At 49.7% G+C, this 11815-nt stretch overlaps 1 protein-coding gene across 1 annotated transcript in view; it reads right to left on the reverse strand.

Moving 5' to 3' along the window:
* The window catches only part of DDX59 (DEAD-box helicase 59), a 145513-nt gene extending 134280 nt beyond the window's left edge, over positions 1 to 11233 (reverse strand). Inside the window, exon 1 of the mRNA XM_086957770.1 lies at positions 10217 to 11233. Within this exon, the coding sequence (XP_086813896.1) occupies positions 10217 to 11080 (864 nt within the window). The 5' untranslated portion in view covers positions 11081 to 11233. The remainder of the gene's footprint in view (positions 1 to 10216) is intronic.
* Between the last annotated feature and the right edge of the window lie 582 nt (positions 11234 to 11815).

The raw sequence follows: 11815 nt of genomic DNA on the forward strand, positions 1-11815 counted from the left end.
AATCTGTTGAGCATTTACAAATTCACTTTCCCCCAACATTTTTTTTTATTTTATTTTAAATAGTCGAACCCTAGAAAAAGTTTTACTTCTACCCTGGTCAAGAATTCATTTCCATCCTTTCTCAGGATGGGAAACTATTAGAGAAAAGATGGCGAATACCCCTTAAACATTCAAGTTAGTAGGTTTGCATAGACACATAAGGGCATCCCAACCTTCAAACTAGTACATACAGCTACCTTTAGCCCCAGTATGTAGATCTGCGGAAAGGTGAGAAAATAAGGGAATTGCTAGTATTCAAACTCTACTATTGTTTGAGCACTGGCATAATCGTAGGATATTATTAGAGCGCTAATATAATGAGATTTCTGCCATAATTTTTCGCTGTGCTATGTGGCACCAAAGGGACAAGTTAATTTTTTTCACTGGACAAATACATTTATGAAGCAACCTGTCTCATGGACAAGTAGATATTTTATTAAATTCCACAACCCTGTGTTAGGAGGTTCACCGTTGTCTGGAGGTTGTTGATAGATCTGAAGCGAATCTTCAACAGCCAGTCGTTGAGGTGGGGGAAGCCTGGAATCCATGACTGACTATGCACTGCAACCACAGCCATCACTTTCGAGGAGCACTGGTGAGACCAAAAGGGAGCACTGAGAACTGAAAAAGCTCCTAACCCACTGAACTGCTGGTTGAACCAGTGAGCCTGAAAGGCAGGGATATGGGAATAGGCACCCTTCAGGTCCTATGCCACAAACCAATCTACAAGCACTAGGGCAGACCGGACCTAGATTAGCATGAGTATTGTGAATTTGTCCTTCCACAGGAATGCATTAGGGCAATGATTTAAACAGGACAAAAGCCCCCATCCTACTTCGGCACAAGGAAATAGGAGGACAAACACTCATTTCCTACTTCAGAACCTACTTTCAGGCCCCTTTGACCAAAAGGACTTGCACTTCCTGCTTTAATATGGGGAGATGGTTCTCGGTCAGGCGTCCTGAGAGTGGTGGGAGGTGTAGTGGATAGGAAATAAAACAGGAGGGCATAACACAACCATATAATTTGTAATACCCACTTGTCTGAAGAGATTGCTTGCCACCCTGTTCTTCTCAATCACTATTGGCTTCACCTACTTCAGCGCTGGTTAATCACAGAGAGCTCTTTACCTGTCCCTCACTCAGTGCTTTGGGCAAAAACAAATGCAGGTCCTCACCAAACTGAGTGGGGGTGGGACTTAAGGGGCAGTTAGGGACCTGGATTGGTACGTTTCTGCAAGGCAGGCATTTAACATCATCAGCATTTTCTTGGTGTCCACCTGTGGCTGGTATTCTTTGATCCAAGTAGCCTTGCAGATTCATCTCGCTATGCCTTTTCCCGTCCAAGGGACTGGAGAAAGTGATCAACAGGGACCTCTCCACCCATCTAAAACAGTGAGGGTTCCGCAGCAACCACAGCACAGAAACAGCCAGCCTGGTAGCAAAAGACGATATCTGGTCTATAATGGATAGAGGGGAAACAGACACTCATCATGCTCGACCTCACTGCGGCCTTCAACAGCATCTCCCATGGCACCCTCATCACCAGTCTCCAGGACTCAGGACTTCAGGGACCTCACCCTCAGATGGATCGCCTCTTTCATCTCAAACAGAGGCATGTATCACGCTCACCCCTTACACACCCGAACACAAACTAGTCTGCAGAGTCCCCAGGGCTCCTGCCTAAGCCCAACCCTGCTCAATATGTACATGGCACCCCTCGCCCACATCATCAAAAGTATCTCCTACGCCAATGACACTGCTCAGCCTCCCCCTCACCGACGCAAACACCACCAGGATGACCAATGAGGCAAACTGGATGAGAGAGAACCGCCTTACACTCAAACAGGAACAAAAAGATATCCTGATCTTTGCAAACAAGAGCTCCCCTTGAGACTCCTCCGGATAGCCATCCACAATAGGCCCCAGGCCCATCCCCACTGACCACGCCTGAAATCTCAGCATCACCCTTGAAGACAAACTCACAATAAACAAACAGATCAATGCTGTGACCACATCCTGCTGCCTCATTCTCAGAATGCTTCACAAGATCTTCAAGTGGCTCCCCATGCACACAACATGCCTAGCCCTCATAACCGGCAGACTAATACAGCAAAGCTGACTAATACAGCAATGCGCTCTACGTTGTCATCTGCAACCAGCTCATGCAAAGACTCGACACCATCCAAAACACCACCGCCAGACTCATTCTAGATATCCCAAGAAGCGCTAACATCACTCCCAATCTCACTGAACTACACCAGCTACCCATCATGAAACGCTGCCAATTCAAGCTACTGATCCACACCTACAAAGCCCTACACAACACAACACCAGCATACCACAACGACCAACTCCAACTCTACCAGTATTCCAGACAAATATGCTCTACCTCTCATCCAGGTACCCTGCACCCGCAGAAGCAAGCCAGGAGGGTTTGATTTCTCGGTCATCGCACCAGACCTGGAATAAGCTTCCTCAACATATCAGGACAGTTCCTTCGCTTCTCAACGTCTGTAAGAAATTGAATACCTGGCTGTTCAGCTAACCTCTCTGCCTGGCCTATGTTTATATAATAGACTTCAGGGGGGCAGGCAGCGAGCAGCTCAGCAGAAGCGCGCTAGGCTTCTGAAATTGAGCTAGAGTAAGTGACTGCCACGTTGTCCCCTCCAGCTCTAATATCACTGTGAGACTTGTGGAGGTGGACACATGCATAAATGTCAGAACACTCAGACTTGCACCATAATTCAGTACATTTTTGTTTTTTTAATATACCCGTGGCTGAGATTCTACATGCGTCTGCTGTGCCTCAACTTACTGCCTCACACTCAGCCAAGTTACAAAACATTCTCCTTCAGACACGTACTTTTGGATTTTGTGCATGTTATTAGACATGGCAGGTAGATGCCCCGGTTTTAAAATTGCAGGGCCTAATTGGTACTTGTGCTGTTAATTGGAATGTAATGCTGCAGGAGCAGCTTTGTGCTACAATACATTGGTTATTGACTGTAACAGTGGTGCACACACATGCTCCGATCTGAAAGCCTCAGTCTCATCAGAACTTACACTGACTCTAGTTATGGGCCGCAGTTCCAGACACTTCTGCAGAACTGATTTAGGACCAGCTGCAGATGGAAGTAGTACACATAAGCAGCATCTTGGAGAGTTTCCAATGGCTGAGCTAGATAACTGAAAGATCTGAAATCTACCAAATGCATTAGGCAGTCACAGATTGCTGCGCTGCAGATCTGTTATGGACGGCCATCAACAGAGGGCTTGAGTACGTAATGAGAAGAAGAACGAGGTCCGTTACTGCTGAGGAAGTAGTATGTTTGGGGGAAAAAAAAAAGAGGGTAGTGACTTTGCGTATGCACCGCAAAACTATGACAGTTATGTTTAGGCAGTTTCCAGATCACTACATTTCACAAAATGGGTAGGTTCTGATATTTAACTATTTATATGTCTACAATTGTTTTTCAACTTGTAATAAAGTATCATACAAAGTGCTATGCACATGGCACTTATATAGCACACATACCCAAACTAAAAAAATTGGCAGATTTCCTGTAACTTCCAAATAGAACAGTACATATGACTCTTCTCACATTATAAACAAGCATTGGAAATGCAATAGGTCTCGCTGCATTAGAGTTAGTGCTTTTAGAATTGTTTATGGTTTTTTTTGTAAATCTTTAGCATTTTTATTTCCTGTAGCCAATGCTAAAGAATTAAAAAAAAAAAGCCATAAACATTTCTAAAAGCTCTAACTCAAATGCTCCGAGACCTATTGCACTGAGTGAGGGTGAGTGAGGGTGAGTGAGGGTGAGTGAGGGTGAGTGAGGGTGAGTGAGGGTGAGTGAGGGTGAGTGAGGGTGAGTGAGGGTGAGTGAGGGTGAGTGAGGGTGAGGGGTTGAGGGTGAGTGAGAGTGAGGGTGAGTGAGAGTGGGGTGAGTGTGAGGGTGAGTGTGAGAGTGAGAGTGAGGGTGAGAGTGAGTGAGGGTGAGTGAGGGTGAGTGAGGGTGAGTGAGGGTGAGTGAGGGTGAGTGAGGGTGAGTGAGGGTGAGTGAGGGTGAGTGAGGGTGAGTGAGGGTGAGTGAGGGTGAGTGAGGGTGAGTGAGGGTGAGTGAGGGTGAGTGAGGGTGAGTGAGGGTGAGTGAGGGTGAGTGAGGGTGAGTGAGGGTGAGTGAGGGTGAGTGAGGGTGAGTGAGGGTGAGGGTGAGGGTGAGGGTGAATGAGGGTGAATGAGGGTGAGGGTGAGGGTGAGTGAGGGTGAGTGTGAGTGAGGTATTGAGGGTGAGTGAGGGTAGAGGGTGAGTGAGGGTAGAGGGTGAGTGAGGGTAGAGGGTGAGTGAGGGTAGAGGGTGAGTGAGGGTGAGGGTGAGTGAGTGTGAGGTGTTGAGGGTGAGTGAGGGTGAGGCGTTGAGGGTGAGTGAGGGTGAGTGTGGGTGAGGTGTTGAAGGTGAGTGAGGGTGAGTGTGGGTGAGGGTGAGGGAGGGTGAGGGGTTTAAAATGTTACTCAACAAGTGATTAAATTGCATCCTAAAGTACGTAACAGCTTTTTACTAACAGAGCCCCTTCTATCACTCAGAGTAAAATATTTATTGAAAAGTTGCTTACCATACTAGAAAGGCTAGTAGCCCATCACAATATTGTTGATTGCTCTCGCCACAATAGGACAATAAAAGGGCACCTGCCACTCCCCGCCCCCACAGGCCGTCCACATGAACCCCATCTGCATGCAACGAATGTGGGATGCCAAGAGATGGGCGAAGGGCCTCGAAACGCAACCCCTTACTGCGAACCAGTACAAGGCAGAGAGAGCCCACTACACTCACCATTCACACGGCTAACGACTGATGGAGGCCGATGCCCCATCCAAGAACACAGTAACATAAAGATATAGGTAGCTTGAGCGTATGCGTGTTCCTGTCATCAGCATGGCCTCGCATAAGTGCTAAGAGCCTGTGTCATGTAGCGTCTGTTGCCACGCTCTTGCACCTTCATTGAGCTATAAATAACTTACTCTATTGTTCCCTTTTCGTTCAGGGCAGAACGGGTTGTCCGCAGCCTCCAAACAGATTTCCGCAGCCAAACAAACTCAGCAGAGCTATCTCACCGGATGTTTGAAGTGGAACTTTGGTTCCACCTCTTGGCTGGGACTGTCTTAAAACCACCAACTTAGCGCAGCAAGCGTGAACGGAAGTCGTGCAAACCTACAGTGTCGCGAAATCACAAAACACGACAATAAAAACGGCGCTTTAAAAAAAAAAGTTAAAAGAAACAGCAGCTTAGCTTTGGGTAACAAAACCGCAAATACAGTACGCAAGAATGCGGTAGGTTCGCTCCAAGATTATAAAAATAAAAACTTTGGCAAGCATCGTAAAAAAGAATCGGGGGCAAAACTAAGCCGGAAACATTAAACTCAGTGATGTGAAGCACAGTTCAGAAAGCCCCGCTCTGTAGTGCCTGCCTCTGCGGGGTAATTAAGCGTGCATTACATTACCCTGCAGTTTGACCAACCAGGGTGATTCCAAATAGAGCATTAACATGGCACCTGGAAAAATTGAGGGAAGAGAATATGGAGGCTCGTACTGAGCGGTTCAATGGCCAAATAGCGCAAGAATGGAACGCCGGCCGTGGCTTCTATTTACTGGCGGCAGCAGCGCCTGCCTTTCCTGCACGGGGAGGAGGAGGGTGGTTATCGCCTGCCAGGCCTGAAAAGAGAGACGCCAGCCGCCTGGCAGGAGAAAGCGATCGGGGGTTCTCGCTCTCGGAAACAACACGCGTCTTGTGAAAGATTCCCAGGCTGGCGGGAGCCTCAGTGCCCAGGGAGGGGGCATTGTGGAGAACCAGCCTGCCGTTGGCATCACCCCGGGCAGTGGCTTAGAGCCCGCATAGCCACCACGCGACGTTTTAGAGCTAAAACAGCTGTGGCTTCGTGTACATTAGTGCGCGTGCAGAAATACGAGCGTGTGGAAATGTTTTTTTTCTATTTAACTGCTTAAAACGAAAAGAAAAGGTGCATTTGTGGATGGGGTGCACAGGAAAGAAGGAATATACATTTGGGGCTTTCAGAAAAAAAAAACAGAACCTTGACGCCAACTTTTTTGCTCTTGGTTCTACACCCACATGGCGCTATACAGCTTACATGCGCACAAGGGTGGTCTCTTGAAAGATGGGAGGGAGTCTGAAACGAGACGGAGGGAAGAGAGGGGAGGGGGGGAGGAGAAATGCGACACGGCGGGAAGGGGAGGGGGCGGAGCGGGTTAAATTAAACAAACAAGACGGACGGAGGAGAGGGGGGAGGAGAAATGCGACACGGCGGGAAGGGGAGGGGGCGGAGCGGGTAAAACAAGACGGACGTGCACGCGCTTTTAAAGCTCAATGCGCATGCGCATTGAGCTTAAAAGTCACGGGCACTGCAAGGAATCGCCACGATTCCTTGCAGTGGATAAAGAGTGGATAAGCCCCCATAGTCTCGCTTGCTCGATGCGCATGCGCATCGACAGGCGAGACCTAAAAATCCATCAACCACGACAAGATGTTAGGCAGGCATTGTTATTATCGGAAGCTCGCAAAATCAGCTTTCAAGCGCCTCAAGATTCATTATTCAGCACCACCCTCTTTAACCTTTACAGGATCCCTCTGTCCAACGTCACCCGTGGGCATGAAAACATCCTCTCTTACACAGATGACACACAACTCATAATCTTCTTCTCAGATAAGACCCCCAACACAAAAAAACGAGTTCACTGCATGCTTGTACAAGTCGCTAACTGGATGAAAGCCAACTGTCTAACTCAATACCCACAAGACAAAAGTAGAGATAGTCTGCAATAACACCTCACCAAAGGACTACAGTTGGTGACAGGCCAAATGCAGAACCCCTACCCAACCCCCACGCTAGAAACCTTGGAATTATCAACAACAAACTTAACAAGATCGCACAAGTCAAAATTGTGACTGCATCCTGCTTCAACACCCTTAAAATACTTAGGAAGCTCTTGAAATGGTTCCCATGCAACACTGGAAGAACTGTCCCTCACACCCTAGTTACCAGCAAGTTAGACTACAGGCACACCTGCCAAAGCAACTCACTAGAAGACTATAAACCACACAGAACTCGGCAGCAAGACATCCTCAACCTCCAGCGCAGAACTGACACCACACCTCGGAGAGTTCCACTAGCTCCTAATACACTAACTTACTCATTTCAGACTCAGTGGCGTCACTAGGAGGGTGCGGGGGGTGCGGACCGCACCGGGTGACACCCTCACATGGGGGTGACACCATCTGGTTGCGCCCCCCGCCCCCCCCAGCAGGCCTCTGTACATGGCACCCCCTGCACCGCACCCGAAGGCCTCGGAGAGACTCGATCCGCTTTAAAAACAAAAGCGAACCGAGATATTTTCTCACCTATTCGAATTAAAATGTTCTCATTAGATAAAGTTTGAAAAGTGTAGTAATGAGGGGCCCCCGCCATTTATATGGAAAAAGACACAGTGCTAAAGAGGGAGGGGGGTATTAACCGCTTGGAAATTAGCTTTTACTTTAGCTGTTACATATCGTAACATTCTCACGTCTACAAACTCGCTGGTGCCTTGTACACAGATTTCTTTTTGCATCTTGAAAAGCTTTAAAAGAGAAACCACATGAAAGCGGCAGAGAGTGTAAAAGGGGGGGGGCGGGGTACCTGCCCCTTCCTTCCCCCCCCCCCTTTCCGGGGTTTAATGTGCGAGAGAGAGGGAGCTAGAGGGGGTAAGAAGACAGAGAGAGAGAGAGCTAGAGGGAGTAAGACAGAGTGAGGGAGACAGAGGTAGCTAGAGGAAGTAAGACAGAGAGAGAGGGAGCTAGACAGAGAGAGGGAGCTAGAGGGAGTATGATAGAGAGAGAGGGAGCTAGAGGGAGCAAGACAGAGAGAGAGAGGGAGCAAGACAGAGAGAGAGGGAGCTAGAGGGAATAAGAGAGATGGAGGTAGAGGGAGCAAGACAGAGAGAGAGGGAGACAGAGGGAGCTAGAGGGAGCAAGACAGAGAGAGAGAGGGAGCTAGACAGAGACAGAGGGAGCTAGAGGGAGCAAGACAGAGAGAGAGGGAGCTCGAGGGAGCTAGACAGAGAGGGAGCTAGAGGGAGTAAGACAGAGAGAGAGGGAGCTAGAGGGAGCTAGACAGAGAGGGAGCTAGAGGGAGTAAGACAGAGAGAGAGGGAATCAGAGGGGGCTAGAGGGAGAAAGAGAGAGGGAGCTAGACAGAGAGAGGGAGCTAGAGGGAGTAAGAGAGAGAGAGAGAGGGAGCGAAAGGGAGTAAGACAGAGAGAGAGGGAGCTAGAGGGAGTAAGAGAGAGAGAGGGAGCTAGAGGGTGGAAGACAGAGCGAGGAGCTTGAGGGAGTACGACAGAGAGAGAGGGAGCTAGAGGAAGTAAGACAGAGAGAGAGGGAGCTAGAGGGAGTAAGATCGAGAGAGAGGGAGCTAGAGGGACTAAGACCGAGAGAGAGGGAGACAGAGGGAGCTAGAGGGAGCAAGAGAGAGGGAGCTAGACAGAGAGAGGGAGCTAGAGGGAGTAAGACAGAGAGAGAGGGAGCTAGAGAGAATAAGACAGCGAGAGAGGGAGCTATAGAGAATAAGACAGCGAGAGAGGGAGCTATACAGAGAGAGGGAGCTAGAGGGAGTAAGATAGAGAGAGAGGGAGCTACAGGGAGCTAGAGCGAGCAAGACAGAGAGAGAGGGAGCTAGAGGGAGTAAGAGAGAGAGAGAGGGAGCTAGAGGGAGCAAGACAGAGAGAGAGGGAGCTAGGCGGAGCAAGACAGATAGAGAGGGAGCTAGAGGGAGCAAGACAGATAGAGAGGGAGCTAGAGGGAGCAAGACAGATAGAGAGGGAGCTAGAGGGACCAAACCGGAGAGAGAGGGAGCTAGAGGGAGTAAGACAGAGAGAGAGGGAGCTAGGCGGAGCAAGACAGATAGAGAGGGAGCTAGAGGGAGCAAGACAGATAGAGAGGGAGCTAGAGGGAGCAAGACAGATAGAGAGGGAGCTAGAGGGAGTAAGAGAGAGGGAGCTAGAGGGAATAAGACAGAGAGAGAGGGAGCTATAGGGAGCAAGACAGAGAGAGGGGGGGCTAGAGGGAGTAAGAGAGAGAGAGAAGGAGCTAGAGGGAGTAAGAGAGAGAGAGAAGGAGCTAGAGGGAGTAAGAAAGAGGGGGCCAGAGGGAGTAAGACAGAGAGAGAGGAAGCTAGAGGGAGCAAGGCAGAGAGAGGGAGCTAGAGGGAGCAAGAAAGAGAGAGAGGGAGCTAGAGGGAGTAAGAGAGAGAGAGGGAGCTAGAGGGAGTAAGAGAGAGAGTGGGAGCTAGAGAGAGTAAGACAGAGAGAGGGAGCTAGAGGGAGTAAGACAGAGAGAGGGAGCTAGAGGGAGTAAGACAGAGAGAGAGGGAGCTAGAAGGAGTAAGAGAGGGAGAGAGGGAGCTAGAGGGAGCAAGACAGAGAGAGGGAGCTAGAGGGAGTAAGACAGAGAGAGAGGGAGCTAGAGGGCGTAAGACAGAGAGGGAGGGAGCAAGACAGAGAGAGAGGGAGACAGAGGGAGCTAGAGGGAGTAAGACAGAGAGAGGGAGCTAGACAGAGAGAGGGAGCAAGACAGTACCTAGCACCGTACATTTCCGACAGAGGTAGTCCATGCGGTAAGTCGTGAGGGGGTGACACCATGAGTTACCCGCACCGGGTGACACCAACCCCAGTGACGCCACTGTTCAGACTCCTCTCACACATTCAAGGAGCTACACAAATTATGCTTCACCTACCTGAACAGTCCATCTCCTTCTACCAACCACCCAGACACCTCTGCAAAACTCCTACGTGCACAAGTTTAATGCACCCACAGAGACAGAACAGGAGAATAGGAGTTCCTTAGATCACTCCTAAAGCATGGAACAGACTCACCCCACATCATAACCTGCTCCACTCTCCTTCAATTCTGCGAGTAGCGGACGACCTGAATTTTCAATTAACCAACCTACCATTTGCAGGGCTAAGCACTCACACATACAGCGCCAGGATATCCTTGCCGGCGATAGTGCACTTTTCAAACACCCAGCACTCGCGTTGCTTGTCTTCCGTGGCGTATCTGGCTGTGACAGACCAGCTTCAAAGGCGTTTTCCGTGTACACTGCAATGAAAAGACGCATAATTTACCTGCCCCATGGCCCTAGAGATCACCGGCAGAAGAAAGGCAAGGCTCTTGCCAGACCCGGTGTCAGCGCTGGCGACCACGTCCCTGCCCGCTAGGGCGGCAGGCAACACCTGCATCTGCACAGGTGTGGGTGCTTCATAGCCGGCCCTGGCTAAGTTGCCGCAAAGGGCTTCTGGTAGGCCACAGTGCTCGAACTCCACAATTGGCCGTGGTGGCTCGAGACCCTGTACCAAGAGACCCAGCTGTTGCTTAAGCCGCTGCACCTGCTCTTCCTGCAGGCCGGAGATGAAAGGGTGCTCCGAATACCGGTAGCGAGCATCTGCAGGCTCTGAATGTTCGGTAGGCACCAAGGGAACAGGAGGCATTGCGGGTTCCGGCGGCCTGGGCCCTAGTCCCGCTTGCATTAGGCCCAGCGCCTTGCACTCAAGGCTGCACACATCCTTTTCAGTCTGCTCACAGATATACTCCCCATAGCGGCCGCACAGCACACACACTGGCTCCCCCGGCCGCGGCCATCGCTGACTCTTGCTAAACGACTTCACGGGCTCTTCTTCTAAGGAGCCGTCCGGAATGACTGCTGTAGTCGGAACATCTGGCAGCGGCGCTGCTATGTGCGAGTTATCGGGCATAGGGGGAGCGGAGACCCGTTCAGGAGTTGGCGGAGTTCGCTCGTCCAATTGAGGGGTGAAATGGAATATACATTTGGGGGGAGAAACTGTGGCTAAGGAATTACCCTCTCGGTCGTAGTCTTGTAAATGTTCCACCGGTTTGTCCACAGAGACCAACGGACTGAGGCTGCTCTTCTTGGCAGGGCAGCTTTCCTCATCTACGGTTCTCTTCACTTTGAGAGAACGGGGCAAAAACATCGTACACCGAACCCGGCTTTTCTCCGCTTGTGAACAACAAAACTTATCAGCAACAGTCTATCGTTCCGTGAGAAACTCAGAGCAGCGCCATTTTAAAATACAGAGGTCAGTCCCCCCTAGAAAGCACAACAAATGAGATTCTTTCCTGGCATCGATTGGCCAATGAGAGTTGCTCATTGCTCTAATTTTGATAGCGAGGCTTGGAATGCAAACAGTGCCGGATAGATTGCTGTATCCTTCTTCCGGTTGAGAGGTGATTGGAAGTTTGAGCTACAGAGACTGGAAGCGGAAATGCGATTCGAGGTATTTCGTCTCCGTCTCCCAGTGCTGGTCATTTAATTAAATTGTTGCCGGATGGATACCAAAAAGTGGTGGTCTAGGAGTGACAGCAGAGAGGGACGACGGGGTCACAATAGTGGAGGCACAAGCATCGGAATTTGGCAATCATATTACACATTTCTTATTATTTTGTTTTCATTGAGTGTAAGGCATAGTCTTTCTTCTGTTACTTCTTTCATCACGCGCTCTCTGCTATGTTGTGTATTCCACTTCACGCTCCTATGTTCCACCAGCTACATCCTCGCAGGAGAGTGTATCTTCAAACATGTTTATGTTTGAAGATGCATCTCTCGTGGGCGAGCTTCCAGTTAGAGCCACAGCTGTTGTTTCTGTAAATGTATAGGCATTTATATAGCGCACTACTTACCCGTAGGGTCCCAAGGCACTTCGACCGCT

Source organism: Lissotriton vulgaris, chromosome 1_1, assembly GCF_964263255.1.
Source record: "Lissotriton vulgaris chromosome 1_1, aLisVul1.2, whole genome shotgun sequence".
Lineage (NCBI taxonomy): Eukaryota > Metazoa > Chordata > Amphibia > Caudata > Salamandridae > Lissotriton > Lissotriton vulgaris.